Source organism: Xenopus laevis, chromosome 1L (assembly GCF_017654675.1).
Source record: "Xenopus laevis strain J_2021 chromosome 1L, Xenopus_laevis_v10.1, whole genome shotgun sequence".
In the NCBI taxonomy this organism is placed as follows: Eukaryota; Metazoa; Chordata; class Amphibia; order Anura; family Pipidae; genus Xenopus; species Xenopus laevis.
In genome coordinates, this window is record NC_054371.1 from 145,660,291 (window position 1) to 145,687,537 (window position 27,247).

A 27,247-nucleotide genomic window follows, 5' to 3' on the forward strand; every position below is an offset into this window, starting at 1 on the left:
CTGTGGAATGTCTTGCCTGGTGGTGTGATGGCAGATTCTATTAATGCCTTTAAAGGAGAACTAAACCCCCTTTAGGCAAAAGTCCCCACTGGTCCCCCTCCGCTGGCCCCCCACGGGCACCATCTTCCGGGGCTTCGGTAATCTTCGGGTCTTCTTTCTTACCTTCTGCAATTTCCGCATGCGCGGTTCTAACGAACCGGAAGATTGCTCCAACTGCTCATGCGTCGATATGCTGCTCAATTCACAAAGAATACCGAAGCTAAAAAGATGGCGCCCGTGAGCTCCGCTTTGCTCTTCTGCAGGTGCGGGTCAGTATTCCTGGAGGGGACACATAATCTGCTGTAGCACTGTGAGGGGGGAGGCAGGGAGGTGGGCCAGTGGGTACTTTTGCCTTAAGGGGGGTTTAGTTTAAAGAGATACTGACACCAGAAAAATAACCTTTTTTTATATCCATCATAACATTATCCTTGAATGCTATTTATAATTGTGTCATAAAAGTATTTGCCTGATGCTTTTACATTACCTTTCTTACCCCCATGTTCCTCTATGAGAGGGCTGCCATATTTGTGCTGCAGTAGCCAGTTAGCATTAGAATCTCTAACTGACACACTGAGATGGGACAGTCAGGTTGGCAAAACAGTCAGGTTTAGGAACTTCAAGTAATAATTACTTACAAAACTAGAACTATAAGCAAAAAACGCATATGCATATTAGTAGTAATTAACAACCTGCTTGACTACAACTTACCAGAGGTACACGTTTTATAGCTGACAAGTACTGCAACAGTCCCTTGGTATGGTAAATTGTAGGATGCAGATCAGAATTTGGATTTTGCCACTGTCTGTTTAGATCTTCCCCACTTAATGAACAACGATGACTAAAGATAGAAGACAAGACACCTTAGTTTCCTTTTATTTTCATATATATATATATATATATATATATACATACATACATACATACATACACACACACACACACACACCATTGCTACTGCTAACCTGTAACATGGCTGTATCTAAACACAATAATGTAAGCAAACAGGTCAAGTTTTTGCTGTGCAATATTCCAAAACCAATAAAAATTCAAGTGTTAAAATAAAAAAAGGATTACTACACTAACCAAGGAACCATGACAACTCTGAAATGTAGCACATAAACATTTTTACACAAAATACTTGCATACTTTTTAATCCAAATAATAAAATTAATACAAATTTATAGCTACTACAACTAGAAATGCAAGCTAATTCTTCCTCCACCTTCAGAGACAACAGATCTAGCATTGGGTAATGCAAGCTGCCCACTTGTATAAAGGACCATCTTATCAAACTTCCACTGCCTGTATATGACCCATAATGCACATTCTGCAGATATGTCAGTTGTATTCCAATCTTGTAGATATAGCTAAACCACAACCAGTCAAACCTTACACTAAATGGGACCATGAAAAGTTTGCCTAAATCGCACATTATTACCATAGCCTTGATGGATTTAACACTGTATGAAACACTGTATGAAATTCACTAAACCTCTTTGAAAGTGTATGTTTTCACTGAGAATTCCCCTCCGCCCAGACAGCTTCTCTTAACTGAATAAACTCCTGCACTTGTCACAGGATCTGACCATTATTCCATATATAAGAACTTGGCCTAGAGACTTAATGGTTATTTTAAATGAGGTACAGGCTTTATTGCTGCCATGTGCAAAAGATAAATTTCAAACTTGATGCAAGGTGGAGATGCAGCAGAGATCTGGAAATGCTACTTCACATCTTCTCAGAAAGCCCTCCAACCAGGCCATTTTAAGAGAAGGTTTGAAAAATTGCCTGCCAGCAATACTAATCCCTGGGATATAAAAGTCACCTAACCTGCCCACAATAAAAGACTGGTTCAAGAAACTGGACAAGCTTAGTAGGCTTGAGGAACTACCAACCAATAGACTAAAACTATTTTCTAAATATCAGACCTTATGGCTGAGATGGTTCACCTTTAAAGAATCAGACTCATATAAATCAGTAATTTGAGCTTGATAGGTCTGCTGTACCCCCTTTTGCATCTTCTTATCCCTCCTCTGCAATTCCCTTTATTTCCCTCGATCTGTCCATGCCTGGCTTCTCCTATAATTTTTCTCTCCCCCTTTATTTTTGACTTATGCCATTAGCCATATAGTTTACTATACACCCATGGACACTTTGCAAGGTTTATACTTTAAAATATATAAATTATTAGGGTACTTAAAAGTAAACTAACCTTTTAAGGCAAAATGTAATATAATTAGGCAACTACATACTGTAAGCAGCCTGAAATTATTTACATTTGAAGCAAAAACAGTAAGCTCAAATATAAAAGTAAAAATATAAGTGTAAAAAGTTAAATTGCCCCTGCAATACAGATATTCAGACAGTTGTACCAATTACTTTGCTAATCAGTCCTCAGTAAAGTGCAGAAACACAGAGCTGCTATATTGGTAACTAGTTTGTTTGGCTACCCAATCTAGTCCTATTCCTAAGAAAGGTCTGTACTGCAATGAGCAACATGGAAAAAGATATCAATTAATTTTGCATTTATAAGTTACATTCCTATAAAAGAAAAAGTAATGCACTCACTTTCCATTGATCACACCATCCGGATTTAGCATAGGAACTATTTTGAAAATATAAGACTCACGCAAGCTCTGTGCAGTGGCACTACTCCCCATTAAAAATTCTAAAGTGCCTTTCATAACCCAGCTTGCATTAGTCTCTCCAGGATGAACACGTGATGTAAGGAAAATGTAAGGCCGGTTACCTAGCAGAAGCAAAGAAGTTTGTTTTATACATGTAACAAAACAATGTATGGTAACATCTTAAAGAAAAAATTTAAATGATAAATTGTATCCCTGCAGAGATAATTATTCAATAATCACTTAAATCTAGGTCTTCTTTACAACTGTATGCAGGAAATAACTTGCCTTCCTACACATAATGATTTTATTGATGACCATAAAGCTAACAATGCAACTTTGTAGCTGAACTTTGCTTTTTCACACAGTAGAGGGTGCTCCTGCTCCATTACACTGCTCTTTTTGCCTGTTCCCTTGACAAATGTAATGTGAAATAAATGCCATGTTTGTTCATGGCTAAATGCAATGAAGTGTTTTCAGTGCTATGAAAAAACTCTAATATGCAAATTGCCATAGAAATCCAAAGAGCTCTTTTAAAAAAAGACAGAAGGCAGACCTAGAAATTAGGAAAGGAGAATTCTGGACATTGGTGAAGACAACAGGCAACATGAATTCCCCTAAAGAAAATAGTAAATCAACCCTTTTACCTAGTATATCATTATAGAAAATAAACACTCCATACGCACGTATATTAGTATAAAGTGCCTGGGTGCGAAGCTATAAAGTGGTATACAAGCGGTATTGAAGCTTGCACTCACATGACTTAAAGTAGAAAAAAAGTCTTTATTCAAAAAAACGAACTAACGTTTGGGCTAGGTTCCTAGCCATTCTCAAAATAGCAAGAAACACACAGTGACAACCATTTTAAAACACCAGCGGCGGTAAAACAAACTAGGGTGACGTCATACAATGTTGTTGACGTGAGGGAGGTGTGTACACGCAAATAAACATTAAATAAAACTAATAAACACCATGAAAAACAAAAAAGTATTATATACAGATCGTATAGTGCGACACTGTGTATACATAGCGAGATAGTATCAAAAGCAAAATAATTGAGTACATTGTTTCAAATTCATCATCAGCTAGGTCAGGGGTCCCCAACCTTTTTTTACCCATGAGCCACATTCAAATGTAAAAAAGTTGGGGAGCAACACAAACATGAAAAAGTCCATTGGGGTGCCAAATAAGGGCTGTGCTTGGCTGTATGGTAGCCCCTATGTGGACTAGCAGCCTACAAGAGGCTCTACTTTGCACTATGCTTAGTTTTTATGCAATTAAAATGTTCTTCCAAGCCTGGAATTCAAAAATAAGCTCCTGCTTTGAGGCCACTGGGAGCAACATCCAAGGGGTTGGGGAGCAACATCCAAGGGGTTGGAGAGCAACATGTTGCTCACGAGCTACTGGTTGGGGATCACTGAGCTAGGTTATAACAGAAATAAAATACAAAGGTGCAAATTCATATTCAGTTTTCAGTAATATGTAGTGGAAAGACAAGCCGTTATGTGGTTGATACATGAGGAGAGACATGGAATATATGTATCAAGTGGTCGCTTCAATTTGAAGCGTAAAAACAATTACAGGAAGCATAAAAAAAACAATTACGGGAAGAGCCTAGGCCATTGGGGCCAGACGTTGGTATATAGAAAAGGGAATAATTTTTCAGCGATCGGAACATACCTATTAGGGAACCGGAGGGTGCTCTAACTGTCGAGCCAGCCATGAACAGATGAAAGTTTGTAATAGAGCGGAGCGGGCAATCGTATACACTGGAGCTGGTGATCATAACCTATAAGTCTAAGAAGGGTGTCCACATAGGGCCACAAGCACCAGCGCTGCAAACAACCGTTTTGCCAATAGAGGGTGCACGAGGGTAAGCTCACAGATGTCAGTCAGGTCCGTGTAGCTAAGGGAAAATACCTAAGCAACCAGAAAAACTCGTTGGAGACGTGACATCTTAATGCGCTATTTTGTATCCACACCTACACTTTAGAACTTTGCGTAGTTTGAAACATGGAGGTAAAGTCTTATCCTTCTGTATTATAGACCAATGGTTGTGGATGGCCTTGGTGAAGGATTTGGTGCTTGGAGTATATGTGGTGAGGAACGTCAGCTTATCGTCATTGTTTGTTGTATTGATGTTATAAGTGGAGGATAAGAGTTCGCTTTGTGTGAAATTACATCAAAAGAAAGGTGTGTATGATATGAGTTCATTTAAGCCACGTGGGCTAACTGTATCAAGACTATGTATTCATTTTAGCTACATCTGTAGTAATAGGCGTTCCCGATCACCTACACGGGTGGGTGTGGGGACAAAGTCTATGATCATACTCCTCATTGATAATAGTGAATGTTTTTTCTCTACAAATTGCTGGGATACCGGTGTGTCACCATTGCCTTTGGATATTGCAGAGCACATGGCAGACCTGTGGTTGGCCATTCTGTCTCTGAAAGAAGTAATGGTTTTGCCCACATTAACCAAACTAAAGGGGCACTTGATGATATAAATTATGAATTTAGAGGTGCAAGTCACTCTGTGGTTGATGGAGATGGGTTTGCCAGAATGTGGGTTGTCTGTATGTAGTATATTCCGCGCAGCTGTAGCATCCTGGTCTTGAGCTCGGTAACTAGGTAGAGGGAGAACATGATTGATAACAGTGTGTTGGGTCCGTGAGGACAAGTTGATCTCTGAGGTTCCGTCCACTTGCTTCCATCGAAAGCGAATCAATGCGTTCCAAAGTGTAGGTGTGGATACAAAATAGCGCAGGAGTTCTGCAAGTTGTTAGGATACTTGAAATACTTCACTAAGGATAAAGTACCAGTCAACTTTATTCATTACATGTTTCAAACTACCACCACGAATAGCCTACAAAAGTGGACGGAACCTCAGAACTCCTGCGCTATTTTGTATCCACACCTACACTTTAGAACTCTGCATAGTTTGAAACATGGAGGTAAAGTCTTATCCTTCTGTACTATAGACCAATGGTTGTGGATGGCCTTGGTTAAGGATTTGGTGCTTGGAGTATATGTGGTGAGGAACGTCAGCTTATCGTCATTGTTTGTTGTATTGATGTTATAAGTGGAGGATAAGAGTTCGCTTTGTGTGAAGTTAGTGGCTCTTTGATGGCAGTCAAGAAGTTCATGTTGTGGATAACTGCGTTGTCTGAATCGGTACACTAGACAATCAAGTTGCTGGCCAAGTAGATTTGAATCGGTATAATTCCTTACTGTACGGATCATCTGGGAGTAAGGTATACTTTTCAGTAAATGATGCCGTTGACAGGAAGTACGGTGTAATAATGTGTTCCTGTCTGTATTCTTCCTGTAGATGGTGGTAGACAGTTGTGTGCCATTCTTCATAAGGAGGATATCCAAAAATGGAAGTTTAGACGAGTTAATGTTTGTGGTGAACTTGATTGCAGTGGGTAGAGAGTTGAGTTTGTCAACCATCCTGTTGAATTGTTCATTAGTGCCTGTCCAGAATAATAGCAGATCGTCTATGTAGCGCCACAGTTTCAGTATATGAGGACCATATTTAGGCATGATGTATTGTTGTTCAAACTGTGACATATAGAGGTTCGCAAAGGATGGGGCAACGTTTGAGCCCATACTGGTCCCACTAATTTGGAGATAGTAACAGAGTTCGAATTTAAAATAATTTAATTTGAGGCAGAGTTGAAGTATCTTCACCAAGAATTCTGTTTTGGGGCGTGTAGGATCAGGATTGTGTAAAAGGGCCTGTTGAACCACTCTGATGCCTTCATCGGTGGGAATCACTGTATAAAGAGAGCTTACATCCATAGTAGCCAAAAGTGTATGATGAGGTATTGGTTGACAAATCTTGAGTTTGTTTAATAAATCTCCCGTGTCTCTGAGGTAAGAGAAGGAGTTTTGAACCAGTGGTTGTAGGAAATGGTCAATGTAATTTGCCAAAGGTTGAAGGATGGAGTTACGGGTGCTAACAATGGGTCGCCCGGGCTGGGACCTAGCCGAAACTTTAGTTCGTTTTTTTTTTCTACTTTAAGTCCTGTGAGTGCGAGCTTCAATACCGTGTATATTTTATATATATATATGTATTCGGCCAAACCCCCGAATCATTCTCAAAAGATTCAACCGAATACCGAACCTGAATCCTAATCTGCATATGCAAATTAGGGGTGGGAAGGAGAAAACATGTTTTACTTCCTTGTTTTGTGGCAAAAAGTCACATGATTTCTCTCCCCTCCCCCTGTTTGAAAAGCAGACAGGCTGCTGTGAAATACTTACGGAACTGATAAACATGCTCGTAATAGTTGGACTCTGGCATAGCAGTGATGGTGATCACAGGACATCCATTTCCGCCTAGCGTTTCACATAATACTTCTTGTCGAAAATAGATTTGCTGCGGGCTGTGCAAAGACTCCAGCTTTTGAAGGTGCATCTGTAAACAAGCAAAATAAAGAGCATTACATTAATTCTCAATTTAAGTCTTAAGCTACAACTAAAACATACCTATTGGGTTTATCTAATGTTTACATGCAAGGTGTGGAAATCCAAATTATTTAAAGATCCCATATGCAAAAACCCCAGATCCGAATCATTCTGGAAAATAGATCCTATACTTGTATATACTCAATTTATAAAAGTGTATAAATCATCTGACCTCACTAAAGACAAGACAGACTGAGGAAATGTGGATTTTTTCTGAGAAAAATCTTGTGATGTGATCAAATGAACAAATAACTCACTTATCTTTTTCCAATATGAGACAACCAACTTACCTTTAACGTGGAATATGTATAGGGGTAATGGTAGGCAAAATAACAGACATCATCTTTATGTGGAAATGTTACTGTAAATGTGATAGTATAGTATGACTTTCCCTTTTGGCCTCCAGTTGCTAATGAACTTCTAGAAAAGTGATTCCTAGGAGAAAAAAAGGCATAAATGATTATTTTACATGTGCACATGGGTGCTTTATGTGCAGTATTGGAATTCATTGGATACACTGGCAGCCTTTTCAATGTGGTTTTAGGTAAGAAGAGCCATGTTTGATTTTCAATGCCTCATTTGTATGTTTGGTAAATTCAATGAATGACATAGCCCACATATATTTGTATTTTCTTTTTACTTAGGGAAAGACATACATTTATCATGAAAGATAAAATACCAGACATTAGTTACATTAAACATTTCTTTAAGGTTAAAGAGGTTCTCCACCTAAATAGTGCTGTTTTGCACAGTGAAATAAAAAGTCATTCTAAGCAACCTCCCAATATTCAGTTATTAACGTTTTAAAGTTATTTGTAAATATATTTCCTAGTGAAATCAGTATTTGTTTATCCCCAGTCTAGTTTCTGGTTCTCACTGCTGTCACTAGAAATTACATTTACAAAAAAAGAACTATGAAAACACAGATCATTACATTTAAGGGATGTACTGAACCCACTATTTTAGGATTTGGCAGAATCCTGAATCCTTTGTGAAAGATTCAGCCAAATACCAAACTAAATCCAACCCCTAATTTGCATATGTAAATTAGGGAAACAAGAGGAAAAGAGAATCATGGTTTAAAAAAAATTTCAACTTCCTTGATTGGGACAAAAAGTCAGGTGAATTTTTTGGATTTGGATTAGATCAAATCCTGCTGAAAAAGGCCAAATCCTGAACTGAATCCTGGATTCCATACATCCTTATTACATTTAAAAAATGAAAACACAGAACATTTGTTATGAATGCATATTGGAAAGCTGCTTTTACTCACACCTTCTTTCATTATACAAAAGACAGTTTTTGGTGGAGGACCCTTTTAAAAATATAAAATATAATTAAACACAAGATACACAAAAAGAAGAAAAACAAGGCATAGTTGAACCAGCAGGAAGTGCCACAAGCCTGACAGCACCTATACTGGTCTAAAAACACTCTAGTGTTCATATCAGGCTTATTCATTCAAGTGAATGGAAGGCAAGCAGGGGTCCACCAAATAAAATAAGCCTGGCATTTTTGCGTGGCACATAAATCTGTTTTGTTGTTTTTTTTCATAAGTTTCATCACGGGTGTAAAATGCCATTTTAAACAAAAAGAGTACAGTTTAAGTTAAATGAATTGGTATAGGCATATTCTGGTTGTGGTTTTTAAATTTTTGCACCAAAGCATTATCATTTTAAAGGGGACCTGACACCCAAAGAAATAATTTCAAAGTCTAATCTATTGTGCTTATTAAGCAAAATAAACTTTACTTATGCTATATAAATTATTTAAATCTTGCTTGCAGTCAGCCTTGGAATTCCCCACCACAACAAGCAGACAGCAGCAATTTTGTGGACACTGTTAACAAGCATTGCAACACCTCAAAATCTTGTTTATGCACCAGAATGGGGGACCTGATGCCCATGCCTTTGCGTTGGTTGCACAATTGTAGACTGTGAACAGGAAGGGGGAATGTGGGGAAGTAAAGTTTATTTTGCTTAACTAACATGATGGAAAATAATTTGGAATTATTTCTTAGGATGACAGGTCCCTTTTAAAATGCTTAACTAGGATAAGATAGGATGCGATAGACTGTGAACAGGAAGGGGGAATGTGGGGAAGTAAAGTTTATTTTGCTTAACTAACATGATGGAAAATAATTTGGAATTATTTCTTAGGATGACAGGTCCCTTTTAAAATGCTTAACTAGGATAAGATAGGATGCGATAAAAAAAGAGTAAATTATGTGAATTTAGCATTTATAGGTCCCCTGAAGAATTTTAACCCCATCCACAGTATTGTAAATGCCCACTTACTTGTAATAACAAATATCTGTGCCAACACGATACCACCAAGGCCTGGATGCTAATGCTTCCTGCACAGAGTACATTAGAGGCTGCATACCTTAAAATATATGGAATATAAATATGCTTGTTTTAGTCATAGGTCCAAAACAAATCCCCTAAACAAGACAAGTATTATGTAAATAAATTTTGCATCAAAGCATTAGTTTGACCACGTAATACAAGCCCAAGAATGTGATGATTTGTGAATCATTTTAACCCTATATGTAATTGCAAATTGTACAAAGACAACATATTTACTGTTAAAATAAGAAATGTTATAATTTTTTTAAAAGGATATGCTTATTTTGATTTTCATGCAAAACATACAGGAAGCAAACAGCCACATACTTGACTTGGGTCAATGAAAAAAAAAACTTGTTTTTTGGTGTAGCTTTCCTTTAAACTAAAATATAACCAAACTGCACTAATACAACCACCACGTAATCCTTCTCAATTTTATTCAGAGCCCAGCAAATGTTTTAGGAACAACACCCTTCTTGAAGATTATCAAAACAGGGGATTGTCCTTAAAACATTTGCCCGGATCTAAATAAAATTGCGCAGAGCACCACCCATACATGGGCTCATTATAGCAGCCATACACAAAGACTTGTCCTTATAATATGATGATTGTAGCTTTTATTTAACATAAACATGACATAAATAAACCCAGACAAAAGATACCCCTATCCTATTAATATTCTCTCACAGAACATTTAACAGGTTGGTAAAATTCAGATACAGTAAAACATTTTCTTTTCACAATTTTGTGTATTATTCTAAAGGTTCTGTACTGTTGAAAAGCTGTTAATGATAAATATTCAATAAAGGTTTTGATCAGTCTTATGCAGCGCCTACCATAGTTAAATTGGCTGTTGGACTTTTCACAATTGATTATGTTGAATCGATAAGCCACGCCTGTCCTCATGCCGCTCACTTCAAAGTAAAACCACTGATGGTAATGGTTGCTGTTTATATCCGAATTCAGGATAAGATCATATTCATTTCTGGAAAATAAATCATATGTGCAGTTTGTGTATTTCTAACAGGGGTTCCATAAGTGTGAAGGTTGCAGGGTGCTCTTACTTTCTTATTTGAATGACTTTCCGTAAGTTTCCAGATTCAAATTTGGAGTTAAATTTAAGAATGTCAATCTCATCGTGTGCAGAGCAACTAGGAAGCAAAGAGAAGAAAAGGGCACAATGTTGAATGCTATAATTTTATTATGGAGGAGAAAGCAAAGGAGTCATACTTCCTGCAGACATAGCAGATTATCATGTCCTTAAAACTACAGTGGTGATTTTACACCCTGGGGACACAAGTGCAAGAGCACTAAGGGGCACACATGCATGCCTTGTAGGAATGCAGAGGCCTGAGGCTATTTGCATATAGCAAAAAGCAGGGTGCACAGTGCAAAGAAATGGTACATCTTTTACACCTTGCACACTGCATTTGGCTCTTGGGGTTTTCTGGATTAAGACACACGTCACGTTCTATTATCAATGCTGAGGGCCCTATTTCCCCACACCTCCCTTTTTTAATTTTTCTCAAATGCATTCAATTATATAGGCATCCTTTAAAAGCTGTCACCATAGGCATAACCATTAACACTGTTGGTATAATTCTGAACTCTTCAGGTAACTTTGAAACCAGTAAAATTGGCACCTACCTTGGATTATCAAGATCATATATCACCCTGTCTATAATATCATTTGGATGAATCATCCTTTCTATATCCTGGAATATTTTTGACCTACAAATAAAAGTAAACATAAACTTTAAACATAAACTTTAAAATATTCAGGTTATAAAATAAATATACAATAATATTTTCTAATTAACAAAGAAAAATGGCTCAACATTGCATGTCTCATTATGTTTTAACTGAAGAAGTGTCCATCTAACATCCAAGGGTTTTTAGGCCTCCTTTCTAAAATGACAACAATGCGGTTACAATTAAAATAGCATTATGCCCTTCCTAATTTTCTCACCTTCCCTGCAAAAGCAAAGAATATACATAACATTGGTGTCAAAATGACATATATTAGGGCTCTTTATTTTGGAATTTCTTAGAAAAAACTGAATCTTATAAACATTATGACATCAGACATTTACTTGATTAGTGACAATCCCTTCACTACTAAGCACTGGGTATATATTTTTTGAAGAGTCAAGGATTCAATGCAGAATTTTTAATGATTTGCATTCTCATAACCACAGCAAGTGGCAAATAAAGAGACAACTATCCACTAACCTTTGAACACCATATGGTCTTTCCAACAGGCGCTCTTTAAAAAATGGAGGCACATGGCCAAAATAGTCTGGATATGCCACTTCTGTGTATTCTGGGACTGATTTAGTATTCTTTACAATCTCAATATAAAGGTCAGGGTCATGAAGAGGTAGTATGCTGTCAAAGTCTGTCATTTCCCTCATTACTTGTTCATCCAGTGGACTTGATTCATCATCATCAGGTGCAATTCCAGAGCAACACAATGGGCCGAGATGCATAGAATGTTTCTCGAACAAGCTGTTACTACAGGAAATGGAACTAGATGTCGACTTATTACATGGGTGAGGTAAAAAATTAGGCTTATCTTTAGCTGAAACACATCCATTTCTACAAGGGTGGTTTCCTGAAGCTTTGTGCAGTGACAGTTTTTCAAGATCTCTCACAATATCATTACTGTAGTAGTAACAAGATCCGTCTTTGTCCACATGAACCTTTTGATCTAGACTGTTCCCTTTGTTGGTTACATTTTTTGACATATCCAAAAATGTTGGTCTTTGATTACTTTCATCTTCTAAGGAGATATTACAACTTCTCCTTGCCAAATTTTTCATGAAGTTATTTGGCACCTCTGGCTGTTCCTCTCCAGCAGTAGGTACAATAATAGGACCAAGCTTTGCTCCAGGCTTCGGTTCATTTGAAACCAGATCAAATTCCTTAACAAAGCACAAAAGATTAAATTCTAGGATGCACAGCTAAAGTAATAATGCTTTCTTAACCCAATGCGTATCATCTAGTCATTAAAAATTAAACAAAGATGGTTAAACGCAACATCACGATAGGCTCATTGAAACACTCCATTACAATGTCTGATTTTCCATTTGTAGACAGCTCCCAAGGATTGCCATGACACAATATGCCATGACACAATCTTGCCTTATTTACATAACACCACAATAAAACAAAAAAAGTACTAAAAATGTGAAATAATTATATGCACTTGGGGTAAATGATAAAGTTTTTTTTTTTTTCAAAATGACTGATAACCCCCCTGGGTACCAAACATATCTGCAACTTTAGATCTAATTTGTGATGCCGCACAGTGTGCAAAGTTGAAAAAAAGGCTACAGTCAGCTGTTTTTTTGCGCTTTGCCCACTGCATAGGGCATTTTGCAAATAGCCAAAGACCTCTGCCCTCCATTGCAGTGTGCATACTGAGGCTTGAACCAAACACTGCCTGCATCATTCAGACATGCAAGATAGGGAGCAGTAGAAGGGCTTAATCCCTTAGTGCTCTTGCACTTGGACCCCCAGAACCTATAATGACCCCTTTTGTGATGAGGGTTTATGGAAAACCCCCGCAGAAATTAACACACGTTAATTTTTCTGACTGCAGCATATCCTCCAATGACACATAATCTTCTTATCTATATTGTTGGCTCATACAGTATGTGGTCTAGTAATCTTGGATTCCGTTTCAGTGTCCTAGTTACCTTGGGCAGAAATAAAGTCTGCTAGCAATATATGTTTTAAAACGCAAGGATAATTTTCTGTCAAGTGACATTTTGATCTAGTTACAGTGCCTTGCAAAAGTATTCACCCCCTTGGCATTTTCCATGTTTTGTTGCCTTACAACCTGGAATTAAAATGGATTGTTTGAGAGTTTGCACCATTTCATTTAGAGAACATGCTTACAACGTTGACGATATTTTTTGTTTTTTTATTGTGAAGCAAACAACAAATAGGACAAAATAACAGAAACCTTTAGCGTGCATAACTGTTCAACCCCCTAAAGTCAGTATTTTGTAGAGCCACCTTTTGCGGCAATTACAGCTGCAAGTCGCTTTGGATAAGTCTCTATGAGCTTGCCACATCTTGCCATTGGGATTTTTGCCCACTCAAGGCAAAACTGCTCCAGCTCCTTCATGTTGGATGGTTTTCACTTGTGAACAGCAATTTTCAAGTCTGACCACAGATTCTCAATTGGATTGAGACCTGAACTTTGATTAGGCCATTTCAACACATTTAAATGTTTCCCCTTAAACACTCGAGTGTTGCTTTAGCAGTCTGCTTCGGGTCATTGTCCTGCTGGAAGGTGAACCTCTGTCCCAGTCTCAAATCACAGGTTTTGCTCAAGAATATCCCTGTATTTAGCACCATCCATCTTTCCCTCCAGTCTTTGTTGTGGAACTCTGCAACTCCTTCAGGGTTAACTTTGGTCTCTGTGCTGCCTCTGATTAATGCCCTCCTTGCCTGGTCTGTGAGTTTTGGTGGGCGGCCCTCTCTTGGCAGGTTTGTTGTGGTACCATTGTTGTAGTACCATGTCAGAAAAGGTTTGTTTATACTGATATATCATGTGACACTTAGATTGCACACAGGTGGACTTCATTTCACTAATTATATGACTTTTGAAGGTAATTGGTTGCACCAGGATTTTTTAGTGGCTTCATGGCAAAGGGGTGAATACAAATGCACATTACAATTTTCAGTTTTTTGTTCTTAATTATTTTTTATATATATTTTTCTCATTTCACTTCACTTAGACTATTTTGTGCAGATCCCTCACATCAAATGTGATTAAGAAACACTTAGGGGCACATTTACTTAGCTCGAGTGAATGAATAGAAGAAAAAATACTTCGTTCGACTATTCGACCATTCGATAGTCGAAGTACTGTCTCTTTAAAAAAAACTTTGACCCCCTACTTCGCCAACTAAAACCTACCGAACATCAATGTTAGCCTGTGGGGAAGGTCCCCACAAATTTCTGATCGAAGGAATTTCATTCGATCGGTGGATTAAAATCCTTCAAATCGTTCATTTCGAAAGTATTTAATCGTTCGATCGAGCGATTATTCCTTCAAATGTTTGATCGAACGAATAGTGGTAAATCCTTCGACTTCGATATTCGAAGTCGAAGGATTTAACTTTGATAGTCGAATATCGAGGGTTAATTAACCCTCGATATTCGACCATTAGTAAATGTGTCCCTTAAATTACAGGTTGGAATGTAACAAAATAGGTAAAAAGCAAAAGGGTTGAATACTTTTGCAAGGCACTGTATTTTGGACATTTCAGTAAAATATTTATATTAGTCATTAGAGATGTCTGTACACCTTCACAGATATAATTTTTTGTGAGATTTTGCAATTAGATTGCAGTACTGCAGTGCTGAGATCACGGAATTCAAGTAGCAACCTAAACATTCAATATGGGCCCCAGAAACAAAAATCAGTTTAAACGTGGTTAATATATTTGATAATTTGAATTTGAAAATAACTTTGAAGATACACCTCCCATTGACTTGAGCAAAAACTTGCCAGGTTTTAGTCGATATTTCTTCAAATATTCAAGATAGATAATAGGCAAAATTACACCAAATGTATGTGGTGAATCCCTAATTTCTGTATCTTTAATAATGTTAAAGGAGAAGGAAAGGCTAAAATGAAGTAAGCTTTATCAGAAAGGTCTATATAAATACACCAGTAACCCCTCAAAATAATGCTGCTCTGAGTCCTCTGTCAAAAGAAACACTGCATTTCTTTCCTTCTTTTGTGTACACGTGAGCTTCTGTATCAGACTTCCTGTTTTCAGCTTAAACCTCCAGGACAGGGCTTGAGCATGCTCAGTTTGCTCCTCTCCCCCTCCCTACTCCCATCCCTGCTGTAATCTGAGCCCAGAGCTATGAGTGAGCAGGGAGAGACTCAGGCAGGAAGTAATGTCACACAAAGCTTATATGGCAGCTGCTATCGTAAACAAACAGAGACAGTGTCTAGAGCTGTTTTCTCAGGTATGGTAAAGCATTCTGCAGAATAAATATAGCGTTCTAGCTGTACTATTGTGGCTAATCTGTTGCCAATAAACTGTCTTGGAGCTTTCCTTCTCCTTTAAAGAAAACTTGAAGAACAGCACCGTTTTTTTGTTTAAGATTAAAAAAAAGCCTTTATTTGGTACACATGGCAACGATCTGGATAACAGCGTCGTTTCAGGCCTTGCTTGGCCTTTTTTCAAGCTTACCAACTGCTACATAATTACATCCTTTTATAGACAGAAAACATAGCGCCATCTACTGGCATTACTATTATTATACACAATTTGTTACAATTCTTGTTACCATTTTTAAAGGTTGTTACAATCTTGCACAGTGTTACACAGTATCTCATATCTGGTTACATATCTGTATGTTATGAAAAAAATAAGATATCTGCAAAACACAAAAGTTAAAAACATGTTGGCAGTACAAGAGAAAGAGATTTTTGTGTTTTGCAGATATCTTTTTTGTGTATATATTTTTGAAGGTGAAGTGAAATCCATACCTATAAATATTGGAAATAGTGCAAAACATAATTAGTTTAGTGTGTATTTAAATCCTTGATTGTTACCTGGAAATCTTCTGTCAGTTCTGGGAAGAAACGCTCGTACATTTTTAAATCCTCCAAAGTCCTTCCCAATTCTTGCCCAGGTATGAGCTTAGTAATATCTGTTTCTATATCATCATTCTAAAAGAATAAAAATCAGGAAGCTCCTTGACACATATAAAGTGTTAAATCCATTACGCACAGTTAGAAATTGAATTAGAAAATGCAATAGTAAAGGAGAAATAAACTATAAAAATGAAAATGGCTACAAATGCCATACTTTATATCATGAACTTATTGAACCAGCCAGAGTGTCTGCAACATGTACATGCTCAGTATGCTTTGAGCAGCTGTTCAGAAGCTAAGCTTAGGGGTTGTCACAAATTATATCATGAATTTATTGAACCAGCCTAAAGGTTCAGCATCTCTATAGTAGTAATGATCCAGACCTTCAAAGTTGTCACAGGAGTTTCCCATCTTGCCATTTTTTTTAGGAGTGTCTGCAACATGCACATGCTCAGTATGCTTTGAGCAGCTGTTGAGAAGCTAAGCTTAGGGGTTGTTGCAAATTATCAAGCAGAATGTGAGGTTTGCTTGATACTAATCATATAAGCTGATGCTACAGGGCTGTTTATTAAATTATAATGCTAATTGTGCTGGTTTCTGAGTTGCCATGTACCAATAACCTGCATAATTTTCTAATCAGTCTTTTATTGTGACATTAATATTATATAAATTCAGTATATTTTCCGTCAGTCCCCAACTTATTAGCAGCACAGAGATGGCAGTTACAGTTAAATCTCTGAAAAGAAGATGGGGAGCTACTGGGGCATATTTCGAGGAACAGAACTTCCCTGCTAAAGGGCTGAGGTTCCCTTTTTCCCTTTGGTATAGAAGCCCTTAACATAATGTACAGCATTTATACTATTTATTTAGTTTATCATTCCTATTTACTATTTTTTAGATAATGGGCAACTAATCATTTTGAACCACATTGCTCAAGTATCCTTTACAAAATTAAGGTTATATTTTTACTTACGACATATAGGTATGGTAAAACATCACTATATGCCATTACTAAGGCAGGGCAAGTAGGCCTACAGTGGTGGAATTACTTGAAGACTGATAGTCAATGGGGCTCGTTTATAAACAGTGGGCAAATTTGCACTTGGGCAGTAGCCCATAACAACCAATCAATGGTGAGCTTTTTAAGTCGACTTGCAGAATGAGCACTGAAAGCAATCAGTTGGGCAGTTGCTGTGGGTTACTGCCCAGGTGCAAATTTGCCCACTTTTTATAAATGAGCCCCAATAAGTTAATACAAGTTTGAGTTTGTACATATTCCAAGGCATTTATATGATCACTGACCTTACAGATTTGGTCACTGTCTTCATTTTCTGCCTCAGCTTCTGTTTCTGCATCAGTGTCTTCATTGTCATCACTTTCATCTACCACATCATCCACTAAGTAAAATGTTTGGTTAGACTAGCAAACGTTCAAACATTTAAAGGGGCATTTCCCCTAAAATTTACTTCCTTTAATGTAGAAAGTGTTATTGTAAGACAATCTTCAAATGGTCTTTGTATTGTTTTTCTCTTGAGTTTTAAATCATAGCTGTATGCTTATTGATCCACATAATGTTAACCCATATTACAAGTTATAGTACTGCTCATCCATTTCTATATGAAGAATAGTGTGCTTTCAGTGTTTATTAGAGTGTTTTAGAATACCAGGTTGATTGGCATGCATTTCTAAGTAAAGGCATTGAAAGACTTTTTTCCTTTCTGGTTAGAGTTGTGTTACAAATAAAATCAGTTTTAGTTTGCAAACATTCTGCATAGCCAGCCAGTTTAGGAGGCTAAACTATATGCATTTACTTTTGAAATAAAGTACACTGAATATATTATATATGTGAAATATTTATTTGTACAACATAAATGCCTTAGAACTCTATTAGAACAGCCTTTTGAAGATATGTACTAAAACTTATGGTTTTCACATCAGGTTTTCTGTCTGTAAATCAAATGCCTGAAACAGTAGAATGCTCATAACAATGAATACTGCTTTCAGATTTTGCATTTTGGATTTAGCTGTCCTTTAGGTAAAGAAAAATAAAATATATAAATAGGTTTTATAAGTGTGGCCAAATTATCCAAATGCAGCCAACAATGAGTTACCTTCTGGAGGCATGCTGTAGAGCAGTGCAACAGGTCCACTTGTAGGCATGAAGGGGAGTTGAAATTGAAAAGCACTTTTGATTGTTGGCAACGGAAGACGGTTTTTTGGAAAACATTTTCTCATAATTAAGCTTGATGTGTTGACAAGTGGATCTAATGTTCTAACAGCCTGGCATTCCTAAAAGAATAAAAGAAAAACAAATTTGCCATGGTTCAGGATAGTCCTGTGTTTTCTGCAGATACATAGCTTAAAAGTACAGAAAATTTTACATTTCATTGGTTAAAAATGTCTCACTTATTCTCTATGCAGTTTACTCTGCCTGATGTCTAAACAATTATAGAATTAAATTGATATTTGCATTTTTGGATGTAAGATTGTCCTATTTCTTCTGGAATGAATTGTTATGCTAAAAGCAAATTAGGAGGTAAATTAATGCATGTATCGTCAACTAAATAATTACGGTAGGAGAAGAAGTTTTTCATCAAACTTATTTTAGCAAAGAACAGGGTAACAAAAAATAATGCATAACAAACAGATATGTATTAGTCAAATTTGTACTTAGCCAATCAGATCTTCATATACAGTATTTTGAATGCTTATCATATAACTCAAATTCCTATTTTGCACCCTCTGGATATCGCAAATAAGCTGGCATAAATAAGTGGATATACATTTTTATACCAAATGCAAATGATAAGTCATAAATTGCAATATCTAAATGAACTTGCTGACTACAGCACTCTGTAAGTACATAATATTAATGTTCAATGTCTATCCAATAAATATATTGAAGACATTTTGAACACTCACCAGGAACAATTAAAGCACTTTAATTGTTTTGGTTAAAAAAAAATTAAATATCCAATGTACATTTTATACCAATAGCTAGTGAAGTTGTCATAGGGCAATACCTACCTGGGATGTGTTGTACAGAGTTTTCATGCCATTAGCATCGATAAAAGCTTTTCTGCCTATTTTGATATTTGTAATACTTTTAAGGCATTGTAAGATTCCTTTCCTGATCAACATGTGCCTGTGCCTGGTGTCATGGCGATGCCAGTCCATATAAGTAGATATCAGTGTCTGAACATATGCTCGGTCAACAGCTTTTCTGGCATTTGTTCCTTTAACAATGAAATTAGAAATAATTATTAAGTTTGCTTCTTTATTTGATTTTAATACTACAGTCAAAAGTTTAGTATCTATTTCAGCAGTATCCCATATGCTGATAGGATATATAGGGCACTCTAAAGAACACTAGGGGCACATAAGCTTTATGGAGAAGCTCAATAAAGCACCTCCATCATGACTTTTTTATAGGTTAAAACCACTAAACCTAATAGTTACATTTATGATTACATACAGAAAATAAACATAATCATTGTAAGAATGAGAGAGGACAGAAGTAAAAACATGCAAAATACATAAAGTAGTCCAAAGTGAAAAGTGATGCACATAAAAATATAAAACCATTAAAATAAAGAAACGTGTTATGTAAAATGTGACAATTCATAGGTAAACATCTGTTTAAAGAAAAGGGTCACTGCTATGTGGTTTGTTGAATATTTTCACTGGTAGAAGCTGTGACAGAAATGAGCATACCCACAAGGAGGTTCAGGATACTGCAATAACAAACCTTAATTCTGCAATTTCTACTTTGAACATAAAAAAGCATTGGCAGTTAAAGGGAGCAAAGTAGTTTAGGAGAGCAAAGCCTCAACTCTTTGCACTTCGTTCTAGTAGAACAAAGAGTTACAACTCAGGGGAAAACCAAACAAATTAGCAGAAAACATGGTTTTATGGTTAGAGATGGTTTTAAGTTAGACAATGTGTATAATTTATTTTTTAATTATAAGTTAAAAATACTTTTTTTCATGAAAAGTTCTGATCTACCGTACTTGCTCTTACTGAATCAAAAGCCAGTGGAAAATTAGCTTGCGTCCACTTTGCATCCCCTTTAAATGTTATATATGTTACATAAATAAATAAGGCACAGTGTGTTCCCATAATGTGTGTTGAAATGGCTGTTGAAGAATCATGGCGGTAGGTGTGTGCTCCTGTTTTTTACAGAACTCAAGGGATTTCTACAAATGCTACAAACAGAAAAATGATTCTTGTATTTACCCAAAATTATCTTCTCCTTGATTAATATCGTATTGTAGCTCTTAGATATTGATAGTGGGGGTATTTACTAAAACTTTCCTTTTTCTCACTCTAGTCATAAAAAAAATTTGGCCTTAAAGGACAATGAAAGGTTAATACTGAGTGTGATTGCTAATAAAGGTATCCTGATTTAGTACTCAATCCTGCCTCCCTGCTGTCAGTCTGTAGTAAAAGCACTTCCTTCACAAAGCAAGTCTATGGGTTCGATGACGTAGGCAAAATATAATATTGCGCCCACCCCGCTGCCTCGGGCAGCATAGAGACTCAGTACAATACTTTTTATCACTCTGTGCATGTTACAAATCCGAAGCTCTCCGCCCTTCTTTCCTGGCGTGCCCTAGACATATTTACATGCAAGTCATTCCTGGCCCCAGTTAGCCTGCCACCCAACCGATAGGAATGAAAGTGTCCCGTTGGTATGAGGATGCTACATTCCTCTGTGTAATTTATTCTTCATAGAATCTAGATTACTGTGACGACAGATTGTGATCTTTCTCTTCGCATGAGGTTTGTGTAATGTATGCGATGACACGCGTCTGGTGTCTGGGGAGGGAATTTTTTCACACATGTGCATTAGTGTGTAATGAAACAAGCGAACAGTGCATACTTTACAAAGATGGCCATGGCATTCTCCAAAAGGTGCTGGAAGTTGCAGACTTATATAACTAGTTAAACTAACAATTAGATGCATTAAAAACCATGCGATCTGCACTGCATACAGGAGGACTATTCAGAGGTAAAGTGGTGGCAAGGTAGCTTTCGTTCTCCTATAATCCCATACCTGTGCTAACTGTGCATGGCAAAATACAATTTCACAGGAAACACTACTTACTTGATTTTAACAAAGCAGCAAGAGTATCTAAAGAAACCCTGAAATAAAGAGAGAGAAAAGTACATTACACAACTTATGTAGAAACCTGCATAATTCAGTTTTTGCTCATACTACAAACAAAAATAAGTCATAGGACTCAGCCAAACCCCAACCCAAATACCCTGTACTGGAATTCGTGCATCAGTATTGCTGAGCTGACCTAGAAATGACTGTATTACTGTGAATGGGTACCATTTCAAAAAGGGAATAATGGTAGCTGTAGTGTACAATATTTGTAGCTCTCAGAATAAATTCCATTTAAAGGAGAACTAAAGCTTAACTAACGAAGTAGGCTATAAATATTTGACATTATGTTTTGGATTTCTGTACCAGCCCAAGGCAACCACAGCCCTTTAGCATTGAAGATATGTGCCTCCAAAGATGCCCCAGTAGCTCCCCATCTTCTTTTCTGCTGATTCACTGTACATGCTCTGTGCTGCTGTCAGTTACTGAGCTTAGGGACCAACTCAAAATATACAGTACACATAGAATATAAATGTCACAATATAAGGCTGATTAGTAATTAATATAGTTAATTACTACATGGCAGAACAGAAACCAGTGCAACTAGCATCAGAGTTTAATAATCAGCCCTGTAGCATCAGCTTATATTACAGTCCAACCTCATTTTCTGCTTGATAATTTGTGACAACCCCTAAGCTTAGCTTCTCAACAGCTGCTCAGAACCAACTGAGCATGTGAGTGTCGCAGACACTTTCCAAGATGGTGACCCCCTGTGACAACTTTGAAGTCCTGGATCATTGCTGCTATTCAGAAGCTGAAACTTTAGGCTGGTGCAATAAGTATATAAAATATGGCATTTTTCGCCATATTAAATTTTAGGGTTTAGTTCCCATTTAAAAGTATTACTCTCAAAATTGTAACATTGCGTTGGAGCTGCTACTGGAATATCGGAGTCAGCTAATGATTTATCATGAGACCATCTGAACATATGCAAGATTGACTAGCTAAAAATGAAAATGAATGATGTAAACAAAATCTGCCCAGGAGAACCATATATCATAAGCAGGAATATAGTTTATGAAAAAAATTGCCAGTATTAAGACACTTTTCTTGCTGAACCATTAATAATTACTGCCTCAGTTTGTTATATAATCAAACACTCTACAAGCAAATATGAAGTTACTCTGTCTGCTTCATCTAAGCTTTAAAAAAAGACTATTCTACGTTTAGATATTATTCACATCTTGAGTTTTTAAAAAAGAATAGACTGGCATGGCAATGACTAGAAACCTGGTGGGCTTTTTTCTTTTGAAAATACACGCTAGTGGGAAAAATCCTAAACAAGGAAAAAAATCAAATTGATGCAAGAAACCATGAGCAAGGTGAAGATATCTTGCAAATTTAGTTACCCTGAATACCAGGTACTATCTACCCTTATAGTCTCAAACAGGCTATAGGGTGATATATCAGTATGGTTATTTGTAGCCTTCCTGAATGTAAACCTTGAGGCTGTTAGCAAGTCATAGCCATGTCACTTCACTGTCATAGCCATGTCACGTCACAGTCTATTTTTATGAAACTAAATATACAAACGATTAATAAAAACTATACAGTTTTCCCTTAAAACTTGGCTGGAGCAGATACAATACCTTAATTTATTGGTAGAGTGTTCAATTATTAAGTAAACAACCTGGTCATAGCCAGGTATATTGGTGTGGTTGCTTATAGTCTGAGCAAGGGTGCTCCAACAGAAGCAGAATTCCAGAGGCTGCACTGTAACTGCTCTTCTTTCTGAAAGTATACAGAACAACTAAAGTGACCCTCGAGCAGACCATACCACTGACAGGCTGATATCTTTTTGGGAAAACTGGACAAAACTAGAGAATCTCAACTACTACCCCAATTTCAGTACTATAAGAGATGGCAGAAACAAAGGTATTTAGATGCATTAAGAATTTTTCAGCTATGTAGCAATTTCACAAGATAAAGTATATACTCACTTTATAAGGCCAGTGTTCCTTCTTGTAAATGGTCCAATTATCTTAAAGAGAATTTCTACGGCTCCATTTTTCCCCAGATATGCAGAATTCACAGCTTAAAAAGTATTTAAAAAACAAACACAAATATGTTTTTATGGGTCACCAACAAAGCTTGTTTTCTTCATTTTTTGTCCCAAAAGAATGAGCAACAATACCAACAAACAATTAGCATTTTGCCAAGATTTATGTAAACATATAAATTATATTATTAATGTGATGAATTACAGCTGTGGTTATTCATCCAAACAAGTTAATAAATCTGTTTTTTCCCACATAATTTTTTTGGCATGCAATAGGAAAAGCTGGGACTTTATTATTGGCCAGGGGTGTTAGTCCATAAAAAGGAGGGAATTCCTAGAGTCAGCTCTTTGGACACTACTGCATGAGGCTGAAAGAACATAAGGCAACAAGCTTTAATAGAAGGAGAAGTCTTCAAGGTAATTAGGACTACATTGTGTAAGAGCTTTTGTAGAGTAGAAAAGTGTGCCACCAATGACAGCAGAAACATTTGTTGCTGATCCAGAAAAAAGTCAGAACCCCAACTAAAGTCATCTCGATTTCCTATCAAAGCGGGAAAAAAATCAATTTCCTAATAGTGGAAATAATATGTTGAGGAACTTAACTGACACATCTTAAGTTTCTCCAAAGCCACGAGAACATAATAATTATGGATGCACCAAAACCACGATTTTGGGATTCATTAAACCTAAACCCTAATTTGCTTATGGAAATTAGGGCAAGGAAGGGATCAAAAGAACCAAGCACACGGTGCATGAAAATTTAATTTGTAATTTCCTTGTTCGTGTAACAAAAAGTCATGTGATTTTAATACTTTAGATTTGTTTCGGCCAGGCACTTGGATTTGCCAAATCTGAATACTGCTGAAAGAGGCTGCATCCTGGCTGAATCCCAAACTGACTCCATGCGTTAAAAATAACAAACACATTTACTAAATAGCTCGTCCAGTTGCTAAATATGTGCAAATGAAATATTCTTCACACACGAGATTAACTGCTACCATTGCACATATTTTCCCTTCATTATTTTCTATTACATTCTTTCTATTACATACCCCCCCATACATTCAAAATAGTGACAACAAGGATACCCTCTCATACTCTTACCCACTCCTGTTTCTCCTGCATACATATGGGAAGGCCCTCAGAAAACTAATAGACTTCAACAGAACAGCTTAAAATGAAAGATGCAAATTTCCCATCCAATTACTTACAGTTCATACAACAGACACGTAACACTTGCAGACAGGGAAGGATTAGCCTTGGATTTTGCAAATTCTGTTTCACCAAATTTAAAGAAATATTTAATGCTCCACTAACACGTGCTTTTACTCCAAACTTCTTATCTGTGAAAAAATAAAGAAAGCAGTCTTTTTATAACTATATTTTTGCAAGGCAGAATCTAATCAATCAATAGCTAAGAAGAACAAGCCTCAAACAATTCTGTACTTCCATGTAGCACCTTTATTTTTTTTCATAGAATATAAGTATGGAAACTGTTTTATAGAATTCGAGGTCTTTCCCTAATTGGATCTCCATGCCTTAAGTGTACTGAAAAATCATTTAAACATAAATGAAACCAAAAAGAATTGTTTTGCCTCCAAAAAAGATTAACAATATCTTAGTTGGAAACAAGTACAAGGTACTATTTTAATATTACAGAGAAAAAGAAAATAATTTTTAAAAATGTTTAGTTAATTCATTTGAATGGAGTCTACAGTAACATTCTCTTCTATCTTGCCCAGAGCCAATCATTGCTCTGATGCAGACAAAACAGCTGTTTGATATCTGTTCCTGTTTCTGACTACAGTATCACCCAAAATGGAACATTCATTCAATTAATCAACTGAAACATGACTTATTTAAAAAAATAGAGTATACCTTAGATGGTTGGACAGATATGCTGTCTGGGGAGGCAGGGCTCAGCTGCCTTATACTGCTTCTTTATTACATTTCTATGGTCTGTCCATGGATGGGGTTTTCATTTAGACGAGACCATATTTTAATTAAAACACAATAACAATACCAACCTTTTGGTCCAAGTTTTGCAAGTAAGCTATGAAGAACAATCATTAGCTCTTCATTTGAAGGGGACTCCTTGCTGGCACTAAGCAGAAGTTGTAACAGTATCCGTGCACCCCCCTTTGATATCAAGGCATTGATTCGACGGCCTCCAGCTTTTCAAAAGAAGACATGAAGACATTACTAAAATGGTCTATGCATTTATCAAAAATGTCATATAAAAGTACAATACACTCTTGAATTGAATTTATCAATGGGTGAAAGTTAGAACTCACCATTTGATTAATATAGTTTGAAAAATCCCATAGGAATGAACAGAACATGGGTGAATTTTTATTTATTAAGTTCTAAACTTGCATTTTGATAAATCTGCCACTAAAAGTATTAACTAATACAGCCTAATAGAATTATCTAACATAAGAAACATCTGTATGCAGCTTAGGTATATAATAATCTATTTTATATATATATGACACAGTAATTATAGATTCAAGACATTTTTTCACGATAATCTTACCAGTTGATGCCAGTTCATTTAGAATATTTAAAATATTCAGTATTGTTTGTAGATCCCTGGTGTTCTATTAGAAAAAAATAGTTATGATGTATTTGGACATATAGGATCATTTTTTCCTGCCTATATAAGTGTATACATCTGTATAATTCCAGAATGCCTATTTTTTCCTTCTAAAGCAAGTATCCCATAAAGCCGCCTGAATAGTAAGGTAGTTGTAATTTACTAGTCTGTGCAGAGAAAAAGTGTAGTGCTTTTATAAAATAGCCTATTTACAGCTTTGGACTTGGGGCTTAATACCAGCTCTGCAGATCCTAAAAATAAAAAGTCCCATATAACTTTGGTTAAAAAAATCCTCAATAATATCTGTGTGAATTCCAAATATAAACAAATAATTCAAACCATATACAGCATTACTACACAAGACTCCATAGGGATATACTTTATCCCTTAACATCTACAATCTCAAACATTTACTCTGCATTGTTTAATTGGGTATCACTAGATAAAATCTAGGCAATCTTATAGGATCTGGTAATTTTTATGTAAATCATATACAGCCAATGTCACATAAGACAAACAGCAGAAGTTGCTTATCACATGGAACTTACTATATACTGTAAGTTGTGCTCACTACACACTACTTAGGTGACAACAAGTTGTCACAATTGGAGAGATCATGTCACACTACCCTAAGTCTGTATTCCACCCTACTTTTAAATATCTCGGGGGGCTAGTGAAATTATAATTTCCTCACCTCAAGCGTGCAAAGTATCACTTCTATACCAGTGGAACCTTTGGCTGTCATCTCTTTTCTTGTTTTTTCTAAGGAGAGGATAGAATTGTAATTTAGAAAATCTTATTTTAGAGCAAGTATAGAATAAGATAAAAATTTACACACATCCATTATATATATATATGGGTGCCGTGAAGCTGTGTTTTGGGTTTGCGAACCGTTTAATCGGTCCGCTGTCTAAACATACAGGCACCTCTACCGATACCGTCTTTACGGCTCAAGACAGCTCCCCTCTTCAGCCTCTAACGGCAAGGGCAGCGCTTGACGGCAGGGCAGACGTTTAAATGGGAGGAATGTTACCTAGAGACCGCACTGGATTCACTGACACGTATGGGCAATTGATTGTAAGTATGCGCAACAACACAGGAGCTGTCCTCTCTATACGTCTTTACCCGTACCTGGTATCGGTGGCGACATCAGCTGTTATTCCTCTCCTGTGTCTCACAGAATGCAGGCCGGTCCTATGAGTGGCGGGGGTAACCCCCGACTTGTTTTTAACTTGGTTTTAGATTTTACTTATATTTACACATTTATATTGTTGAACACGGCACGGAAACAGGTGTGCTTCCCCTTACCTCACGAAGATGTGTATGCTCAACACCTACCTGACGGGTCTGAACAATAGATGACGTCA

The 27,247-nt window shown here is 36.7% G+C and overlaps 1 protein-coding gene across 1 annotated transcript in view; it reads right to left on the minus strand.

Moving 5' to 3' along the window:
• The window catches only part of agtpbp1.L (ATP/GTP binding carboxypeptidase 1 L homeolog), a gene marked incomplete at its 5' end in the record, with an annotated part of 73,533 nt that overhangs the window by 25,245 nt on the left and 21,041 nt on the right, over positions 1-27,247 (minus strand). Inside the window, 19 exon segments of the mRNA NM_001093635.1 lie at positions 748-877; positions 2,608-2,788; positions 6,933-7,086; positions 7,427-7,571; positions 9,434-9,521; positions 10,321-10,469; positions 10,549-10,635; positions 11,132-11,215; positions 11,717-12,408; positions 16,074-16,190; positions 17,418-17,512; positions 18,227-18,404; positions 19,143-19,351; positions 21,223-21,260; positions 23,226-23,319; positions 24,496-24,627; positions 25,312-25,458; positions 25,821-25,884; positions 26,575-26,642. Coding sequence (NP_001087104.1) covers positions 748-877; positions 2,608-2,788; positions 6,933-7,086; positions 7,427-7,571; positions 9,434-9,521; positions 10,321-10,469; positions 10,549-10,635; positions 11,132-11,215; positions 11,717-12,408; positions 16,074-16,190; positions 17,418-17,512; positions 18,227-18,404; positions 19,143-19,351; positions 21,223-21,260; positions 23,226-23,319; positions 24,496-24,627; positions 25,312-25,458; positions 25,821-25,884; positions 26,575-26,642 — 2,852 coding nt within the window.